General features: G+C 41.5%; 1 protein-coding gene across 1 annotated transcript in view; it reads right to left on the bottom strand.

Moving 5' to 3' along the window:
* The window catches only part of gcm2 (glial cells missing transcription factor 2), a 74339-nt gene extending 65081 nt beyond the window's left edge, over positions 1 to 9258 (bottom strand). The window contains exons 1-2 of the mRNA XM_068050363.1: positions 9166 to 9258; positions 6699 to 6951 (exon numbers count right to left, since the gene is read on the bottom strand). Coding sequence (XP_067906464.1) covers positions 6699 to 6951; positions 9166 to 9258 — 346 coding nt within the window. The remainder of the gene's footprint in view (positions 1 to 6698; positions 6952 to 9165) is intronic.
* Positions 9259 to 22309: the final 13051 nt, after the last annotated feature.

The raw sequence follows: 22309 nt of genomic DNA, 5'->3' as shown, positions 1-22309 counted from the left end.
GCATTGTTTGGTTTCATTGATCAGGCCTGTATAATTGAGGACAAGACTCTGCTGCAACCTTTCGTCTGCCTTCACAGCCACTAGCTGATACACCATTGAAGGATTTTGTTGCAGTTGGCCCTTGCTCGCCATGTCACAGGGTGCTGCAAAGTAGGATCTGGGGGCTTTTGAATGATGTAGAGACCGCCTTCTACCTCGCTTCATACTAAACACCCCACCACTGCGGTCCACGACTGCTTATTTGTTAAGAGAGGTGCTGCTTATTTCACAGCTCACCTCCATATCTGGAGGTTGTTCCGGCTATCCGCCACCAGTTGATGCGGTTGGTAGCTGCAGCTCGCCCTACAAGGATCCTCTGTACTAATTCATTCTACTACTCATTTCTTCTTGGACAATGTTTAATCACTGTCAGACATTTTGTTTACCAATTTTTTTTTGATATTTCAAATAATGCATGAATTATTTAATCAAGTTTTTTTTAACTAAGATCGTGAAAATTTTCTGAAATGATAAAAGATCAACAGGACCAACAAATCTGCCTTGTTTGATAGAGCTTAATCCCTCTGTGTGACCATAAAATTAAGCACATTATTGGTACAAGAAAACATCCCTTTCCACACAAGGGATAAAACATTTTTTTAATTTTGCAAAATGTAAAAGAGACAAAAGGGCAATACAGCAATTTCGCTGATCCCACATTCCCAGTGAGCAGCTGTACTTGAGGGGGTTAAACATCAGAGAATCGGTTCTACAGTGTTATAGCCCTATCTCTGATCCATACTCCATTTCCATTTGGCTTCCGACTGGGAGCACAGGGTCCAGAAAATGACTCAATTTATTATTTTTAAATTAAATATAAAGAAAAGTCTTCCTCTATTTGCTGCAGAAGGAAATTTCAATATTCTTGGACTGCAGTTTTAGAGCCAGTTTTGCATCAATGTAAGATTTTTTGGAGTGCACATGGGAACAAAGTGCCAGTGAAGTGTCCAGCCCCAATGCGACTTCTGAACACTCTAAAACCAGAAGTTGCACGACTCTTCCCAGACATTGCTTTCACACTGAGTGCAATATAAGTCAGCCTGTCCATTGAATACCCTGGGCACTGCATAAATCTACTTTTTAATGTTTCTGATGTTTGCTTCTATCTGTAATCTTCTAACTTGAAAACCTATTTGCTCAGGGACTGGGGTTCCGCAGGTACATTCCTTGTTCCTTTGTCACTGACCTCAGAATAACCTGCAGTTATGTGGTTGACAGTAAACTTGCATCTGCCAGCTGCACATTGCATTCCACAAATAACAATAGCTGCAGTACAACTGCAGCCTCAGAACAGAACATCAATATCCTTAAATATTAAGAGCTCTACTTAACTATTTTGTTGATGGTTGTCAGACAATTTGGATCGCTGCCCTCCTTAGCCATCCTAGCAATTATCAAACCACTTTTCATTAGTATCTCTGGCACAAATATATTACTATGCTATCAAAGCTGCGGTTTAAGGTTATGAAAAAGAGGCTTGAGAAGTTGGGACTTCTTTTTGCTGAAGCTGAAAATATTAACTGTAACATGACAGAGCTATTCTAGGTTATCAAAGAGAATCACAGAATCATTACAGTCCAGAAGGAGGCCATTCGGCCCATTGTGTCTGCACCGGATCTCCAAATGTCACTTATTGCCATTCCCCTGCCTTCTTCCCATAATCCTGCACATTATTCCTTTTCATGTAACTGTCTAATTCCCTTTTGAATGCTTCAATTGAACCTGCCTCCACCACAGTCTCAGGCAGTGCATTCCAGACCTTAACCACTCGCTGTTTGAAGAAGTTTTTCCTCATGTCACTTTTGCTTCTTTTGCCAATCACTTTAAATCTGTGCCCTCTCGTTCTCGATCCTTTCATAAGTGTGACAGTTTCTCCCTATTTACTCTGCCCAGAACTCTCATGATTTTGAGTACCTCTATCAAATCTCCTCTCAGCCTACTTTTCTCCAAGGAAAGCAGTCTGAACTTCTTCAATCTATCTTCATAACTGAAGTTCCTCATCCCTGGAACCATTGTCATGAATCTTTTCTGTACTCTCTCCAATGCCGTCACATCCTTCCTAAAATGTGGCGCCCAGAACTGGATGCAATATTCCACCTGAGGCCGAACTAGTGTTTTATATAATTTCAACATAACCTCCTTCCTCTTGTACTCTATGTCCATATTAATAAAGCCCAGGATACTGTATGCTTTATTAACGACTTTCTCAACCTGTACTGCCACCTTCAATGACTTATGCACATATACACCCAGGTCCCTCTGCTCCTGCACCCCCTTTATTTTATATTGTCTCTCCATGTTCTTCCTATCAAAATGAATCACTTCACATTTCTCTGCATTAAACTTCATCTGCCACTTGTCCATCCATTCCACCAACTTGTCTATGTCCTTTTGAAGTTCTACACTATCCTCCTCACAGTTCACAATGTTTCCAAGTTTTGTATCATCCACAAGCTTTAAAATTGTGCCCTGTACACCAAGGTCTAGGTCATTAATATATATCAGGCAAAGCAAGGGTCCCAACACTGACCCCTGGGGAACTCCACTACAAACCTTCCTCCAGCCCGAAAAACATCCATTAACCTCTACTCTTTGTTTCCTGTCACTCAGTCATTTCCGTATCCTTATTGCTACTGTCCCTTTTTTCCATGAGCTATAACTTTGCTCACAAGTCTTTTGTGCATCAGTTCTGATGAAAGGTCACAACCTGAAACGTTAACTCTGTTTCTCTCTCCACAGATGTTGCCTGACCTGCTCAGTATTTCCAGCATTTTCTGTTTTTGTTGTGACAGATGTTTTCACTGGTTGGTGGAACAGTAACAAAAGAGCGCAGGTTTAAGTTAATCACAAAGAATTAAAGGATAGATGGCTAAATAGAATTAGATAGCTGCTTGAAAATAGCAGTATTAAAGGGTATTTTTTTTTTTAGAATTAGAATTAGAACATTACAGCGCAGTACAGGCCCTTCGGCCCTCGATGTTGCGCCGACCATCTGACCTACACTATTCCATTTTCATCCATATGTCTATCCAATGACCACTTAAATGCCCTTAAAGTTGGCGAGTCTACTACTGTTGCAGGCAGGGCGTTCCACGCCCCTACTACTCTCTGCGTAAAGAAACTACCTCTGACATCTGTCCTATATCTTTCACCCCTCAACTTAAAGCTATGTCCCCTCGTGTTTGCCATCATCATCCGAGGAAAAAGACTCTCACTATCCACCCTATCTAACCCTCTGATTATCTTGTATGTCTCTATTAAGTCACCTCTCCTCCTCCTTCTCTCTAACGAAAACAACCCCAAGTCCCTCAGCCTTTCCTCGTAAGACCTTCCCTCCATACCAGGCAACATCCTAGTAAATCTCCTCTGCACCCTTTCCAAAGCTTCCACATCCTTCCTATAATGCGGTGACCAGAACTGCACGCAATACTCAAGGTGCGGCCTCACCAGAGTTTTGTACAGCTGCATCATGACCTCGTGGCTCCGAAACTCAATCCCCCTACTAATAAAAACTAACACACCATATGCCTTCTTAACAGCCCTATTAACCTGGGTAGCAACTTTCAGGGATTTATGTACCTGGACACCAAGATCTCTCTGCTCATCTACACTACCAAGAATCTTCCCATTAGCCCAGTACTCTGCATTGCTGTTACTCCTTCCAAAGTGAATCACCTCACACTTCTCCGCATTAAACTCCATTTGCCATCTCTCAGCCCAGCTCTGCAGCCTATCTATGTCCTTCTGTACCCTACAACACCCTTCGACACTATCCACAACTCCACCGACCTTCGTGTCATCCGCAACTTTACTAACCCATCCTTCTACACCCTCATCCAGGTCATTTATAAAAATGACAAACAGCAGTGGCCCCAAAACAGAACCTTGCGGTACACCACTAGTAACTAAACTCCAGGATGAACATTTGCCATCAACCACCACCCTCTGTCTTCTTTCAGCTGGCCAATTTCTGATCCAAAGCTCTAAATCACCTTCAACCCCATACTTCCGTATTTTCTGCAATAGCCTACCGTGGGGAACCTTATCAAACGCCTTACTGAAATCCATATACACCACATCCACGGCTTTACCCTCATCCACCTGTTTGGTCACCTTCTCGAAAAACTCAATAAGGTTTGTGAGGCACGACCTACCTTTCACAAAACCGTGCTGACTATCGCAAATGAACGTATTCTTTTCAAGATGATTATAAATCCTATCTCTTATAACCTTTTCCAACATTTTACCCACAACCGAAGTAAGGCTCACAGGTCTATAATTACCCGGGCTGTCTCTACTCCCCTTCTTGAACAAGGGGACAACATTTGCTATCCTCCAGTCTTCCGGCACTACTCCTGTCGACAATGACGACATAAAGATCAACAACAACGGCTCTGCAATCTCCTCCCTGGCTTCCCAGAGAATCCTAGGATAAATCCCATCTGGCCCAGGGGACTTATCAATTTTCACTCTTTCCAAAATTGCTAACACCTCCTCCTTGTGAATCTCAATCCCATCTAGCCTAGTAGGCTGTATCTCAGTAATCTCCTCGACAACATTTTCTTTCTCTACTGTAAATACTGACGAAAAATATTCATTTAACGCTTCCCCTATCTCCTCTGATTCCGCACACAACTTCCCACTACTATCCTTGATTGGCCCTGTTCTAACTCTTATCATTCTTTTATTCCTGATATACCTATAGAAAGCCTTAGGGTTTTCTTTGATCCTATCCGCCAATGACTTCTCGTGTCCTCTCCTTGCTCTTCTTAGCCCTCCCTTTAGATCCTTCCTGGCTAGCTTGTAACTCTCAAGCGCCCTAACTGAGCCTTCACGTCTCATCCTAACATAAGCCGCCCTCTTCCTCTTGACAAGCGCTTCAACTTCTTGAGTAAACCACGGCTCCCTCGCTCGACAACTTCCTCCCTGCCTGACAGGTACATACTTATCAAGGACACGCATTAGCTGCTCCTTGAATAAGCTCCACATTTCGTTTGTGCCCATCCCCTGCAGTTTCCTTCCCCATCCTACACATCCTAAATCTTGCCTAATCGCGTCATAATTTCCTTTCCCCCAGCTATAATTCTTGCCCTGCGGTATATACCTGTCCCTGCCCATCGCTAAGGTAAACCTAACCGAATTGTGATCACTATCACCAAAGTGCTCACCTACATCTAAATCGAACACCTGGCCGGGTTCATTACCCAGTACCAAATCCAATGTGGCATCGCCCCTGGTTGGCCTGTCCACATACTGTGTCAGAAAACCCTCCTGCACACACTGGACAAAAACAGACCCATCTAAAGTACTCGAACCAGAGTATTTCCAGTCAATATTTGGAAAGTTAAAGTCCCCCATAACCACTACCCTGTTACTCTCGCTCCTGTCGAGAATCATCTTCGCTATCCTTTCCTCTACATCTCTGGAACTATTCGGAGGTCTATAGAAAACTCCCAACAGGGTGACCTCTCCTCTCCTGTTTCTAACCTCGGCCCATACTACCTCAGTAGACGAGTCCTCAAACGTCCTTTCTGCCGCTGTAATACTTTCCTTGATTAACAATGCCACACCCCCCCCCCCTCTTTTACCCTCTTCTCTGTTCTTACTGAAACATCTAAATCCCGGAACCTGCAACATTCATTCCTGCCCCTGCTCTACCCATGTCTCTGAAATGGCCACAACATCAGGATCCCAGGTACCAACCCATGCTGCAAGCTCACCCACCTTATTCCGGATGCTCCTGGCGTTGGAAGTAGACACACTTTAAACCAAGTTCTTGCTTGCCAGTGCCCTCTTGCGTCCCTGTAACCTTATCCCCTACCTCACTACTCTCAACAGTATTATATTAGAGCATTATATTAGATTGTTTTTGTTCAGAAAAAAACATTTCTGTGTTGTAACAGATTCTATAATTCTCTGTTGATGCTCAACATCAAAAATTAGACTGAAGAGGGTGGATTAAAATTCTAACAATATTCCCAAGAAAAGTTGTGACCTGCTCTGCATTTTATAAGATTTACACACAGAAATACATACTGGATATTGATAACCATTCCATAAAACGTTTTTCTACAGATTTAGGCTGAACGAAAAAGGCAATAACTTTTAACTGTGGTCTTTACCTGAGTGGTGGAGCAATGCGTGGTGTTGGGGGAGTACTGCTAGAAATCAAAAAACACCTGAACCCATAAATACTGGGGCCCAATTGGCAACTACAGAAATTACGCCACCACCAGGTGCTGGAAGGATAGAATTTTAGGACACAGTAAGAGACCATAGAGATCGGGGGTTCTCTGAAAGAGCAACTTGATTATTTGGAACCTCTTCAAGAGATCCTATGGCTTCACATGCAGTGATTTGAGTTTTCTGACGTATAGTCATTGTTGTGATGTCGGCAGATTAAGTCTCGTTCCCATGCCCTTCGCCCACCCACAACTAAACCTGCGTATTTTTTCAAGTATATACCCAATTCCCCTTTTGTTGGGTGATGAGCGGAGTGTTTGATCAGTGCATTCCGGCACCCACCGTGCTTCCTGATACAAATTTAGCTCACTCCCTTTAAACCACAATTTGAGCTAGTAACATAGGCTTCTCTGTAACGAAAGTTATAGTAATCCAACAACGCACAATAGTTAATTGTCGGACGCTAGGACACTCACTCTGCTGTTTTTGACGAGCCTTGTCACAGATAGCCGGTCTGAGCTGCAGTTTGCTGCCATTAGGTAGGGTGCAGTTTCTGCCGCAGATCACCACTCCCAGGCAGGACTTTTTCAGGATCTGGCAGTTGTGGTTATTGGTGTTCCTCATGGCCCAGCCACTCAGGTGCCTCTGCGCATTTTTATCGTCTGCAGTGTAAATATATCGCACATAGCCATCCGTCCATTCCTGGAACGTGTCAAACTGCTTCACATCCTGAAAGTTGCACACAAAATTGCTGATTTCTCTTAAGTTATACAATACCGTCAGACAAGAATCATTATATGATCAAACATACATGGGTTGGTCGATTTTGGGGTCCGTGTCATACAATGTTAGACCATATTTTACAAGTTTTATTTCTCATTTATTGACCTGCGGTGATCTGTCTCTAAAATAAATCTAGCCTGTCAAACTGGAAGCGATTTACATGCCCCCTGTTCATTTTGAACGGATCTGTAAAATTTATAGGTTTTATTAAAAAGCAAATGCTGCAATTAAGTTCGTCCGAAGTCAGCCCCAAACTAGACATTATTAAAAATAATTACGATTTTAATTATTGAACATTTTCAAAGGAAGGAGGCAACGCTTAAATGAGTGCTGTCAGCGCGCGCGCAACCCACTTTTAAAAATTAAACAGGCTTCAGAGCCCGAAGTCAATCATTCTTGAACCATTGTAGAATCATAAAAAGTTTAAGACACAGAAAGAGGCCACTTGGCCCATCGTGTCTGTGCCGGCCGAAAAATGATCCACCTATTCTAATCCCACCTTCCAGCATTTGGTCCGTAGCCCTGCAGCTCAGGGCACTTGAGGTGCATATCCAGACTCCTTTTGAATGAGAATGATTTCTGCCTCAACTACCCTTTCAGGCAGTGAGTTCCAGACCATCACCACCTTCTGGGTGAAAAGGTTTTTCCTCATCTCCCCTCTAATTTTTCTACCAATCACTTTAAACCTATGCCCCCTTGTCACTGACCTCTCTGCTAAATTGAATAGACCCTGCACCTCCACTCTATCCAGGCCCTTCAAAATGTTGTACATCTGTTCCAAGGAGAACAACCCCAGCCTATCCAATCTCCCATCATAGCTGCATTTTTCCAGTCCTGGCAACATCCTCGTAAATCTCCTCTGTACCCTCTCTAGTGCAATTACATCCTTTCTATAATGTGGTGACCAGAACTGCACACAGTACTCAAGTTGTGGCCTAACCAATGAGTTATACAGTTCCAGCATAACTTCCCTGTTCTTATATTCTATACATCAGCTAATAAAGGAAAGGATTCCATGTGCCTTCTTAACCACCTTATCAACCTGTCCTGCTACCTTCAGGGATCTGTGGACATTCACTCCAAGGTCCCTTACTTCCTCTACACTTCTCAGTACTTTTCCATTTAATCGTTTATTCCTCTGCCTTGTTTGACCTCCCCAAATGCATCACCTCACACTTCTCCGGGTTGAATTCCATTTGCCACTTTTCTGCCCACCTGACCAGACCATCAATATCTTCCTGCAGCTTACAGCTATCCCCCTCGCTATCTACCACATGGCCAATTTTTGTGTCGTTCGCAAACTTCATGATCATGCCCCCTACATTTACTTCCAAATGGAAACAGCCCTCCAGTCGCTAAAACAGCTGTCAACAATTACCCTTTGTTTCCTGCCACTGAGCCAATTTTGTATCCACCTTGCTGCATTTCCCTGGATCCCACGGGATTTCATTTTTTTAACCAGTCTGCCATGTGGGACCTTGTCAAAAGCCTTGCTAAAATCCATGTAGACCACATCAACTGCACTACCCTCATCTATCTTCCTTGTTACTCCTTCAAAAAAAAATTGATCAAGTTGGTCAAACAAGATCTTCCCTTAACAAATCCATGCTGACTATCCTTGATTAACCTGTCTTTGACAAACTCAAAAATTCTGCACAATACTTGAAATACAACCCTGGCAGCAGTTGAAAGAACAAATGTGTTCACTTGAGAACTGGAATAACCACCCGACGGTAAACAACAATACGATCAGTGAGTTTAAAATGCAGGAACTGAATTGTCTCACTGAAGCAACCGATCTGGACTTAATACCGTGCTTTTAAACTGCTTGTTTGGGGACCGAGTCTGGTTCTCTCCCCACCCCATAAATCATCTATTATTCCAAACGTTTCCAGTTTAATTTTTGAAATTGTATTAAAGAGCATTAAAATAACGTACTTTTAAATATATAACGCAATGCACAGTTTGACATATGCCTTAAAAACATAAGAAATAGGTGCAGGAGTAGGCCATTCACCCTTCGAACCTGCTCACCGATTTCGCAAATTTCAGGATTTATTTTAGGAGCTACACTTGACTATCATTTGTGCCTTACTGTGTGGAAGTAAATACCAGATTTGAATTCGTTCTCTTACATAACGAAACTTTTCCAACAGTTACCTGAGGCAGTTTGGGGTCGTTAATGTCCCAAGCGATTTTCATTCCATAGGAACACACACAGTCAGCATCTTCGTACTGGTCCCCTTTGGACATCTTTCCTCTCACCCAGTAATCAGCTCTTCTCAATTACATCGGCTTGGCATCGGCTGTGCTGGGACTCCATTCGCACTCCGATTATGCACTGCACAAAATAAAGAGCAGGGAGAAAGAGTCGTGAGTGGTGATGGGGAGAAAGATAACAGACACAGAATGAGAAAATAAAAGTTATTTTTCTTTAACAAGAAGCCTGATAGAAAGTGCTCGTGTTCACTGAGAGTAACAAAACCTGTGGCACTTGAATTCCATTTGATCCCGTGCACTAAAGTTTCGCTGTGATGCGCCCCGCCGTGCACTTTTCTTTTTCTAAAGCACTGAGTCCGAAGATGACTGAAGATGTTGTGCACACTCGCTGGTTATCCTCTCAGTGATTCAGGATAGGCGCTCTCTTTTTGACACAGTTGGGTAGGAGTTGAACACCAGCACTAGCTTTTATCTCAGGTGAACCGTGCTCGTGACCTGCGAAGATAGCCTGTTCTATAATCTACACGTAGACACTCAGTCAGTCAAACATGACCCACCTGCCTGCCAGTGTCTGAAATACAGCAAAAGCCTCCCAGAGACATAACCAGCCGCAAACCGAGCAGAAAGCAACCACAAAGTCAAGGCTAGAAGCCACATCAAAACACAATCAGCAGGGATCTTGAAATGACCAAGTAAATACATTTGTAACAACATAGCTGTTTTACCGGATTTCGAATGGTAGCACGATGCAATTACTTATTCCTCAAAACAAAATATTATTAGGGCAAAAGTCACACTGTCCTCCTTGACGGTTTGTCTAATGCGGATTAGAGTCAAGTACACACATATTTCATGCGGATGGAATATGTCGTGAATTTTAAAGAAACGTTCATTTAATGTAAAATTGAGCTGTGGGTAGTGTAATGGCTTTGTGGGTGTGTTTCACATTACCTTACGGGTTATTTTGAACTGGAGATGACACAGAATATCACAGACATCGCTTGATGACACTGATGAGATACAGTTTAGCGCAAGCGGAAAAGAAAAGTCGAGTTAAACTCCATAGTTAACTCTGAGGTCCATCGCAAGTTTACAGAGGTTAGATCTTGACTTTTAGTCCAAACCGTGCAGTCAAAAATCAGAGTTATTTTGGGATCTACAAATTATTTGTTAACTGCAAAATGTTTTTTTTTAATCGGTATTACATAACTTTTAAAATATTTAAATAATATGAATCGGATCTTGGTTCAAGTGAAGGATGACATAGCTCTAATGGAAAACGTTTGCCATGCACGACGTTGTGGACTGTGAATGTAAAGGGTGTTTTGTTTTTTCCCTTATTTATATAACAACACTGCTAAACACTGCTTCACTTTGTGCGGCTAAGGTAGGAGCCTTTCCAAGTGTAGTGGATAAAACAGAGAAACAAGCAAAGCCGTTGTCTAATTGTTTTGTGTAAACCTAATAGATTTTCAGTTTAGCAATCAGACAAATCTTGTAAATCTAAAACCTGTTCTGGCAAAGCAGCCAAACTTGCTCCAATACTCGTTTTGATGGATGGATCAAAATTGATGGATTCATTACAGTCTTCATATATAAATGAAACTATGGACGATTCAAGGTTTATTGAGGCAATGGACTAAACATTATTATAGTTAAAATACAGGAGGAAATTGTGATAGTAACCCGGGACAGTAACATTACACAGTTAGATCTGAATCGCGTTGCTCAGTTGACTGACAGTATTGCGCAAAATAGATGCAGACATTCAACACGACAACCCTCACCTCACCCAACCCCCAAAGCTACTGGGCAGAGCGCGGAAGTCATAGCGCTGACTTCAGAACGTTTCATGATCTGAGCTGCCTATTGTATATTGGTCCATCCACCGATTTCATTCACAGTTTTGCACAATACTTGCTCTAAAAATCAACAAATGTTCATCCCCAAAAATAAATATTGATCACTATTAAACACTGATCCCAAAATATTAACCAGCACTGACTCCAAATTAAACCCTCACAGATCCCAAGGATAAAGCAAATACTGGCCTCGAAATTTAAACCAATACTGGACCCCAAAACTAAATCAATACCGAGTATATAGGGGAGTCCCAAGCTGCTAAACTTGGCCTCTGAGTAAGGAAGCCGTCCTCCCCAATTTAACGATACAATGGAACAGAGCAAACCACCTTAATTTGCACACACAATAGTTTGTAAATAGCCTCCAACGACAGCCCATTTGCTGAATGTAACAAACACTCAGACTGTTTATAACTATAGCCATTTGTCTGACTGTAATTAAGGACCACACGAAGTTTGAAAACAGTATACCATTTTTTGTTTTTGGTCTTAGTCGCGGCAGTTAAATAGCATCGCGACAAATTGACAAAACAATGAAGTTTTCCTGAAAGAAAAACCTTCAAGGAAATGTTCAGTAATATGATGCAAATTAGTTATAAATATCGTTTTCCTCAAATCCACGTGGTAAATGTCTCAAAAAATAAAGGAACCTTGAAATGAATACTTGGAATTGCCGTCGCGCTGCTCCAGAGTAATTACCCTGGACTATTAATCATTTCTTGGAATGAGTATCCTAATAGTTCCAAGAAATGGGAATCCCGTGGTATTTATAATTCTGGAACAAATAAGCATGTCGAAAAGGAAAAGAGAAAACAATAAGCCTTGAACAACTTGTGAAAGTTACTGAAGAGCTGGCTAAAGGCAGATCATGCCATGCAGTTACAAAAGAAGTAAATGCATCTAAAATCCAAATAGAACCACATCGCTCTTCTAACAATATCGCAGCAATAGAAGAAAAAGGAAACCAAAATGTATTCAAATTCCTTTAGAAATCTATAAATATCTCAACAAATTTTCACACTGTGTGCTGATACCCAAGAATTTTCCCGTGGCTGGCAAAATGCCCCAGGAAAAAGTACCACTTCCGACAATCCAAGTGAAATATAACGATTTCAAGTAAAGCTTTGAAAAGCAATTTTGTTTTATATATATTATATGTAGATTCAACAATAGATTAGCATATTATAATGAGTCTCATAAGTTAGTGCATATTTAATTTTCTAAAACAATTTATGACTCTAGTGCGAAGACATAACTTTAAATTGTGTAAATATGATGATAATGATTAAGGAGCACAAAGTCAAGTTGTTAATATATTATCAAAAGAAGCAATTGAGAATCTTTCACAACTGAAATACGTTTATGCAAGTCTAGGATATTTATCCTAGATGCTAGATTTATGCCAGATGTTGTTTGGAAGATTAATTAATTAATTAATAGAAAACAAATGAAAAAAAGTATAAACAGCCAAACAAATGCTGAAATTTTCTTCAAAAATAATTGAGGTAATGGTGTGTTAGTTAAAAGCTTGTCTACAGTATATTGTGCTTGCTTCATACATTTAACTCAGTGCTTCTGTTATTTAAAAAAATAAAAATTTGAACATATATTGTATTATTTTTGTGTGCTAATTTCCAGGCCACACGTTGGATAATAAAGAAAAGAATAGCACATTGAAATGTTTAGATGACCCCATAAACTGCGCAAGTAAAACTCTAGCAGATTAACAATCTAATCTGAACTTTAAAATATGTTACTGATTGAAACATGCTCCAATGCAATCATAAAATCAAAATATTTACCCTAGAAATGTGGAATCATAGAAGGCCATTAACGAGCTGCATTGCAATAAATGGAACTGCAAGTATCTGCATGTTTGAAACAGATTTTACACCCTAAATTTAGTGGCTTGCAGTTTAATCAGACTGATACTAAAGCCAAGCTGTGGCTGCAAAACACAGTCAACCAAGTATTTTTAAACTTTGAACAACATGCATTGTGTTATTTATTATCTGTTCATTTCCAGGGTCACCATGCAAAGCAGGGGCAATGAGGAACCACTAATTTTGAAACACCACACAAAACAGGCTGTCCAACAATTGGTTCCTCTATATATGCATGTCAGATAATAGACAGAATATAAAGATTATGGAGGAGCATGTTTTAAACAGCAACATATTTCAGGACTCAGATTAGGTTGATATTGTGGAGTTTTACTCTATTAAATTATGAGGTAATCCAAGTTCTTTGATGCATTACTTCACTGGGGTAAAGCTCTGCTTATGATGCTTGCATGGTGCAGGATGCTTGCATGAATGTATAGAGCTCTGCACAGGGTATTTACATGGAGGGTGCTTTCACATCTGTGTTCCTTGGACCAAGAGTTTTTGTTTTTTTTAATTTCCAAAATATACTTTATTCATAAAAATCTGCAAAAATTACATTGCCAAACAGTTTCAAACAGCACCAAAAAATACAAACATTGCAAGGGAGATCAGTTTCCTTTCATACTAACATGAGTTTCTTCACAACCCTTCCATTTCACAATTGTCATGCCAAAAACCGTTTTACATTTACAGCAAATGAAAATATTTACGATACAGTTCGAGGGGTTTCCCATGGATCCAGCCCCTCAGTTCAGCTTGCTGGGGGGACCTTACACTGTGGTCTTTCCCCATTGAGCCTTTGCTGCGGCTGCCCCAAGCTTTAGTGCGTCCCTCAGCACGTAGTCCTGGACCTTGGAATGTGCCAGTCTGCAACATTCGGTGGTGGACAACTCTTTGCGCTGGAAGACCAGCAAGTTTCGGGCAGACCAAAGGGCGTCTTTCACCGAATTGATAGTCCTCCAGCAGCAGTTGATGTTTGTCTTGGTGTGTGTCCCTGGGAACAGCCCATAGAGCACAGACTCCTGTGTTACAGAGCTGCTTGGGATGAACCTCGACAAAAACCACTGCATCTCTTTCCACACCTGCTTTGCAAAGACACATTCCAGGAGGAGGTGGGCGACCGTCTCTTGGACCAAGAGTTTTTTTTTTTTTTTTTTTTATTTCCAAAATATACTTTATTCATAAAAATCTGTAAAAATTACATTGCCAAACAGTTTCCAAACAGCACCAAAAAATACAAACATTGCAAGGGAGATCAGTTTCCTTCAATACTGTCATGAGTTTCTTCCCAACCCTTCCGTTTCTCAATTGTCATGTCAATTACAGTTTTACATTTACAGCAATTGAGAATATTAACGATACAGTTCGAGAGGTTTCCCATGGATCCAGCCCCTCAGTCTAGCTTGGTGGGGGAACCTTACACTGTGGTCTTTCCCCATTGAGCCTTTGCTGCGGCTGCCCCAAGCTTTAGTGCGTCCCTCAGCACGTAGTCCTGGACCTTGGAATGTGCCAGTCGGCAACATTCGGTGGTGGACAACTCTTTGCGCTGGAAGACCAGCAAGTTTCGGGCAGACCAAAGGGCGTCTTTCACCGAATTGATAGTTATATTCCATTCCCCAAAGGCCGCCTCTGGGAGGTTATTTATCGTCACTTGCCATCAGTGTATTGGAGTTTGGATATCACTCCAAAGTTATTCTGACCATTGACATCCATTCACATCTCAAATCACTTCATGTTCAGCTCTTGTCCAAGAAATGCCTTGATTAAATACACTTTTAAGGAATCAAAGTAAGCACATAGAAAAAAGTCCTATGCACTATTCTCAACACAAACATAAACAGCACAAGAAGTTATTCACTTTCTGTTTCCACACCTGCTGCTTGATTTTCCTAGTTACAAGAGATCAGTTATTCTCAGATGAAAAATTTACTTTACTTTTGAATAAGGTACCAGTAAATGATCAACCTTAGACTGTAATCTTAATTTTTAAAAAATAAAATGCAATATTGGAACACCCTGGGTTGCTACTATAACTGTGGGAATATATCACATAAATTAGAAGCAAGAGAAAACACCTTAACTATTATTCTGAAATAATACCTGGACATCCAAAAGGTATTAATAAACTTCGGGAAACAATGATCTGAAGCTATCCATGTAATGTTTTATTAAATAATACTTTTATGTCCTTGGTTATACTTGATTGCAAGTACGTTAATAAATATTGATTTGCATATCACTGAGTTAAATCGAAATTGAAACCAAAAGTAAAGAACAATACTGAATTTTTATTGTGCTTTTCATATCCACCCAAAGCATTTCACGGTCAATTATTTTTTTGACGTGCTGCTGTAGGGTAGGAAAGTCTTACAAACAGCAATGAGATAAATAACCAGCTAATCTGTTTTATTGATGTTGGTTGAGGGATAAACGTTGGCCAGGACACCTGAATACCTCTCCTGTTCTTTCAATAGTGCTATTGGATCTTTTATATCCATCTGAGAGAGCAGACAGAGCATCAGTATTACATTTCATCTGGAAGAAGACAGTACAGCACTCCATCAGTAGTATACTCAGGCGTCAAGTACCTGGAGTTTGTCTTCAGAGGAAGTACTACCATTGACCAAAATTAGCCGGCACATTAGCTCAGTAATCTATGACATATACGTTTAAAAGTTGCTAAACTGTACGTTTAAAAGAACCACAGTTTTATGGAGGATTGCTGGAGTTGTTTAAATATTTCTAACACTGCAATGGTTATCAATTGGCAAAATTATTTTTAAGGTTGGCATTTAGACAGAATGATGATTTCCCACCAAACTCCGGGCGGTGCTGATCCGGATTCCTCCAATCCGTTGAATCTGGCCTCTAGCGTTGCTTTTGGCTAGAAATAAGTTCAACTGGGAATTCGCTCAAAACTGCCACCACTCCGCCGCCCTAACTTCGCAGGAATCCTATTTTGGGCGTGTAAAGAGCAGGTGGGCGTTTCGGCTGAAGTTTGTACGGCCGAGCGAGAACAGCCCTGAAAACATTGCTCCGTGAATTTTTTCTGTTTAAGAGTTGGGAAACACTGTGAGCGATCCATTGAGAACGACATCCTGTTTCAGATTTTATACTTGACACGGAACTGGTTGAATAAAATAATTTAAGAATACTTATCGCCGCTCACATGATCAAGATTATCAGTTTTTTAAAACTGTTTTATTATTTACTATCGAGGAACAAAGAAAATGAGATATTAACAAATATATTTTTATTGATACGGACTGCAGGACCTCGGATATAGTCGGCAGAACAACGTGTCCAATTGTAAAATTCACCATAAATAAAACATTATCCCAAAATGATATTCAAATTATATTCAAATTAAAATATATTTGGAACTTCACATTGAAACTGGTTAACCGCACCACGGTTAAACTTACTGATATATGGCAGCCAATATTATTAACGCAATTGATGCTGATTATCAGGGAAGGAAGGACTTGTTTTAACAACAAAATAAATAAACGTTAGTGGTTCTCCGTACCTGAACGATTGGGATATTTTAGAAAAATGATGAATTGTGCTTTTGAACCATGTCGTTAGTTTTTATCATAATGTTAAGGTCACTCTACCCGAGCCCTGACAGGAACAACTTAATTCTTTGATTATAAACAGCAGAGAAACTTTGGAAAAAAGTTAATGACGAAAGTAATATTCGTTTCAGTTTGAAAGAGTTTAAACGCAGGAGACAGAAGGCAAAAACTTCAGTGACTAAAACAGACTGCACTGAGGGATGGTTTAAACTTTGAGAACTAAGCCAATCACAACATTTTAACGATAATTGTCAGGATGGACAGCACACGAATTATTTCCCGGTATATTGAATATTCATTATTCATTAATAAACTGACATATAGACAGGCAGGAAAAAAAATCCGATTCCACCTGAGGTCTGAAGGTAATTAATATCCCCTTTCCTAGACTGGAGGTTATTTATATTATCAGAAGTATAATTATTATTATTATACAGTTAGTAAGAATGAAGCTGAGCGAAATGTACATGTATAAATAAATCTGGGTATGATCGAGGGTTATGTGTTTCTTTTCCTGATCTGACTGGAAAGGTTTATATTGCAAAATCAGAGAATTAATTTACGTACGTACTGACTGAATCATGATTCCATTAAAAAGGCTTTTCACCGATAGAATAAACCGAGAGTTACGATGTTATCTATCTCACCATGCAGCAGTTGTTCATATTAGTTTCTTATTATATCTATGTTCATTTGCAAAGCCTCCAATGCCCAGAAAAATCTTTGAAATTTGTGTTTAAATGTGTTATTTGGAGAGGGGCTAAACTACCAGAAATGATGTATGGTTTTTCGTTTCTTGTTTTTGATGCAAATATGTAAACTAAAATAGTTTTTCTTCGCATCATTGCATTTCAATCAATCATTGATCAAACAAATTGAATAAGTTGAAAAAATCAATGGCAACATAAAATCAACAAATAGGAAACAAGAACCATTTGGTGTATTTATTCTGCTGATTTCAATATACAATGAACACGATAAACATCTATTTGCGTCAACATTGGAGGAGCAGAACTCGGGCACAGCAATTAGTGTTTCATGTTAAGATCCAATAGACTTATTCAACAATTGGCAGTGCAGTTGATAAACTCATTATGACAAAAATAATAATTTTGGCTTATTTTGTGGTTAGTCGTGGCTCCTTTAACTCAATCACAAGACATTGGGGGAGAGTTAACCCTCATTTACGCCAATAATAAAGAGTGCAATCCCTGGAATCGGCCAAGCCATCACAAAATATTGGACATTTTAAACATGTGAGTTACGCCCAAAGTCACTTAGTTTGTGTTTTCTGCAATCATTTACACTGGTTTAAGATTTAATACGCCAGATTAGATCCCGACCGCAAAACTAACCATGCCCGCAATTCAAAACTATGAGATTTCTTCGATTACCCTTGGGGCGTTTTATTAAACTAGAGGTGCTATATAAATACAAGTTGTTAATTCTTCAAAGTATGATTATTTTCTTAGTCGTACAGTCACTTCTAGGCACGTTTTTAAAGTTTTATCGTATCAAAATGTATTTTACTAAAAAAAATTGACCAGTGCATACCAATGAAACTATTAAATGACTCAGTATAGTTTTTTAAAGGTAATTTTCAATGATTTTTAAATCAAGTTAACCACAGGTGGAGGACTGGACACCCCTATTAATAATTTTTTTGTGATAAACCCATTTTCGGCTTTATTAGTAAAACTGTGCCAGGCTACCACTCTTAAATACATCAAGGAAGACTTTTCAATGGAAAGAAAAATTGAAACTTTTCCATTCCATTGCATTGCCCAAATGCAATGGTTCATTGCATATTTTGGCCTGGAGTGCTGCAAGTTCAGATGGAAATAGCTTACAGGGAGTGAGAGGTGCAGAGAGAAATTGAGATGACTGATGACATGCCAGCAGTTCTCAATAAAATGATCTGGAGAATATGAGAGGCCAGAGGGAAAGGTCCAGGTGATGGAGCAAAGGTCCGCATTGCGGGGGGACAACTGCTGGCCAAGGAAGTAGGTGTGGAGGTGAAAGCAATGGAAGAAGAACTCAGTGTTGCGTCGAGCTCAAAATTCATTGCAGTGGGGGTATAAGGGGATAACGGTGAAGCCTTTGCTGAACATACACACTGCTGGAATTGCTCAGATGTGTCTGACTGACAATTGTCTTTGAATACGGCTTACAGTTTTCAAATCCTGGTAAATGTTTTCAGGGATATTTAAGAAGTTTTTTTTTATTCATTCATGGGATGTGGGCATTGCTGTCCAGGCCAGCATTTATTGTCCATCCCTAATTGCCCTTGAGAAGGTGGTGGTGAGCTGCCTTCTTGAACTGCTGCAGTCCATGTGGAGTAGGTACACCCACAGTGCTGTTAGGAAGGGAGTTTCAGGATTTTGATCCAGCGACAGTGAAGGAATGGTGATATAGTTCCAAGTCAGCATGGTGTGTGACTTGGAGGGGAACTTGCAGGTGGTGGTGTTCCCATGTATTTGCTGCAGTTGTCCTTCTAAGTGGTAGAGGTCGCGGGTTTGGAAGGTGCTGTCTAAGGAGCCTTGGTGCATTGCTGCAGTGCATCTTGTGGATGGTACACACTGCTGCCACTGTGCATCGGTGGTGGAGGGAGTGAATGTTTGTAGATGGGGTGCCAATCAAGCGGGCTGCTTTGTCCTGGATGGTGTCGAGCTTCTTGAGTGTTGTTAGAGCTGCACCCATCCAGGCAAGTGGAGAGTATTCCATCACACTCCTGACTTGTGCCTTGTAGATAGTGGACAGGCTTTGGGGAGTCAGGAGTTACTCGCCTCAGGATTCCTAGCCTCTGACCTGCTCTTGTAGCCATGGTATTTATATAGCTACTCCAGTTCAGTTTCTGGTCAATGGTAGCCCCTAGGATGTTGATAGTGGGGGATTCAGCGATGGTAATGCTGTTGAATGTCAAGGGGAGATGGTTAGATTCTCTCTTGTTGGAGATGGTAATTGCCTGGCACTTGTGTGGCGCGAATGTTACTTGCCACTTATCAGCCCAAGCCTGGATATTGTCCAGGCCTTGCTGCATTTCTACACGGACTGCTTCAGTATCTGAGGAGTCACGAATGGTGCTAAACATTGTGCAATCATCCGCGAACAACCCCACTTCTGACCTTATGATTGAAGGAAGGTCATTGATGAAGCAGCTGAAGATGGTTGGGCCTGAGGAACTACTGCAGTGATGTCCTGGAGCTCAGATGATTGACCTCCAACAACCACAACCATCTTCCTTTGCGCTAGGTATGACTTCAGCCAGTGGAGGGTTTCCCCCCTGATTCCCATTGACCTCAGTTTTGCTAGGGCTCCTTGATGCCATACTCAGTCAAATGCTGCCTTGATGTCAAGGGCAGTCACTCTCACCTCATCTCTTGAGTTCAGCTCTTTTATCCATGTTTGAACCAAGGCTGTAATGAGGTCAGGAGCTGAGTGGCCCTGACGGAACCCAAACTGAGCGTCACTGAGCAGGTTATTGCTGAGCAAGTGCCGCTTGATGGCACTGTTGATGACACCTTCCATCATTTTACTGATGATAGAGAGTAGGCTGATGGGGCGGTAATTGGCCGAATTGGAATTGTCCTGCTTTTTGTGTACAGGACATACCTGGGTAATTTTCCACATTGCAAGGTTGATGCCAGTATTGTAGCTGTACTGGAACAGCTTGGCTAGGGGCGCGGCAAGTTCTGGAGCACAGGTTATCAGTACTATTGCCGGAATATTGTCAGGGCCCATAGCTTTTACAGTATCCAGTGCCTTCAGTCATTTCTTGATATCACGCGGAGTGAATCGAATTGGCTGAAGTCTGGCATCTGTGATGCTGGGGACTTCAGGAGGAGGCCGAGATGGATCATCAACTCGGCACTTCTGGCTGAAGGTTGTTGTAAATGCTTCAGCCTTATCTTTCGCACTGATGTGCTGGGCTCCCCCATCATTGAGGATGAGGATATTTGTGGATCCACCTCCTCCAGTTAGTTGTTTAATTGTCCACCAGCATTCACAGCTGGATGTGGCAGGACTACAGAGCTTAGATCTGATCCATTGGTTATGGGATCGCTTAGCTCTGCCTATCGCATGCTGCTTGCACAGTTTGGCACACAGATAGTCCTGGGTTGTAGCTTCACCAGGTTGACATCTCATTTTGAGGTATGCCTGGTGCTGCTCCTGGCATGCCCTCCTGCACTCTTCATTGAACCAGGGTTGGTTTCCTGGCTTGATGGTAATGGTAGAGTGGGGGATATGCCGGGCCATGAGGTTACAGATTGTGGTTGAGTACAATTCTGCTGCTGCTGATGGCCCACATGCCTCATGGATCCCAGTTTTGCATTGCTAGATCTGTTCGAAATCTATCCCGTTTAGCACGGTGATAGTGCCACACAACACGATGGACGGTATCCTCAATGTGAAGGCGGGTCTTCGTCTCCACAAGGAGAAAGAGGGTAACTAGAGAAAGGATTGGCCCACTAAAGGACAAAGGAGGAATGTTATGCTTGGACTCAGAGAAAATGGGTGAGATTCTAAACGAGTACTTTGCATCGGTATTCACCGAGGAGAGGGACATGACGGATGTTGAGGTTAGGAACAGATGTTTGATTACTCTAGGTCAAGTCGGCATAAGGAGGGAGGAAGTGTTGGGTATTCTAAAGGGCATTAAGGTGGACAAGTCCCCAGGTCCGGATGGGATCTATCCCAGGTTACTGAGGGAAGCGAGAGAGGAAATAGCTGGGGCCTTAACAGATATCTTTGCAGCATCCTTAAACACGGGTGAGGTCCCGGAGGACTGGAGAATTGCTAATGTTGTCCCCTTGTTTAAGAAGGGTAGCAGGGATAATCCAGGTAATTATAGACCGGTGAGCCTGACGTCAGTGGTAGGGAAGCTGCTGGAGAAGATACTGAGGGATAGGATCTATTCCCATTTGGAAGAAAATGGGCTCATCAGTGATAGGCAACATGGTTTTGTGCAGGGAAGGTCATGTCTTACCAACTTAATAGAATTCTTTGAGGAAGTGACAAAGTTGATTGATGACGGAAGGGCTGTCGATGTCATATACATGGACTTCAGTAAGGCGTTTGATAAGGTTCCCCATGGCAGGCTGATGGAGAAAGTGAAGGCGCTTGGGGTCCAAGGTGTACTAGGTAGATGGATAAAGAACTGGCTGGGCAACAGGAGACAGAGAGTAGCAGTAGAAGGGAGTTTCTCAAAATGGAGACGTGTGACCAGTGGTGTTCCACAGGGATCCGTGCTGGGACCACTGTTGTTTGTGATATACATTAATGATTTGGAGGAAAGTATAGGTGGACTGATTAGCAAATTTGCAGACGACACTAAGATTGGTGGAGTAGCAGATAGTGAAGGGGACTGTCAGAGAATACAGCAGAATATAGATAGATTGGAGAGTTGGGCAGAGAAATGGCAGATGGAGTTCAATCAGGGCAAATGCGAGGTGATGCATTTTGGAAGATCCAATTCAAGAGTGAACTATACAGTAAATGGAAAAGTCCTGGGGAAAATTGATGTCCAGAGAGATTTGGGTGTTCAGGTCCACTGTTCCCTGAAGGTGGCAACGCAGGTAAATAGAGTGGTCAAGAAGGCATACGGCATGCTTTCCTTCATCGGACGGGGCATTGAGTACAAGAGTTGGCAGGTCATGTTACAGTTGTATAGGACTTTGGTTCGGCCACATTTGGAATACTGCGTACAGTTCTGGTCGCCACATTATCAAAAGGATGTGGATGCTTTGGAGAGGGTGCA

Source organism: Heterodontus francisci, chromosome 2 (genome assembly GCF_036365525.1).
Source record: "Heterodontus francisci isolate sHetFra1 chromosome 2, sHetFra1.hap1, whole genome shotgun sequence".
Classification (NCBI taxonomy): domain Eukaryota; kingdom Metazoa; phylum Chordata; class Chondrichthyes; order Heterodontiformes; family Heterodontidae; genus Heterodontus; species Heterodontus francisci.
The sequence above is the reverse complement of the archived record's forward strand: the minus strand, read 5'-3'. Positions and strand labels throughout refer to the sequence as shown.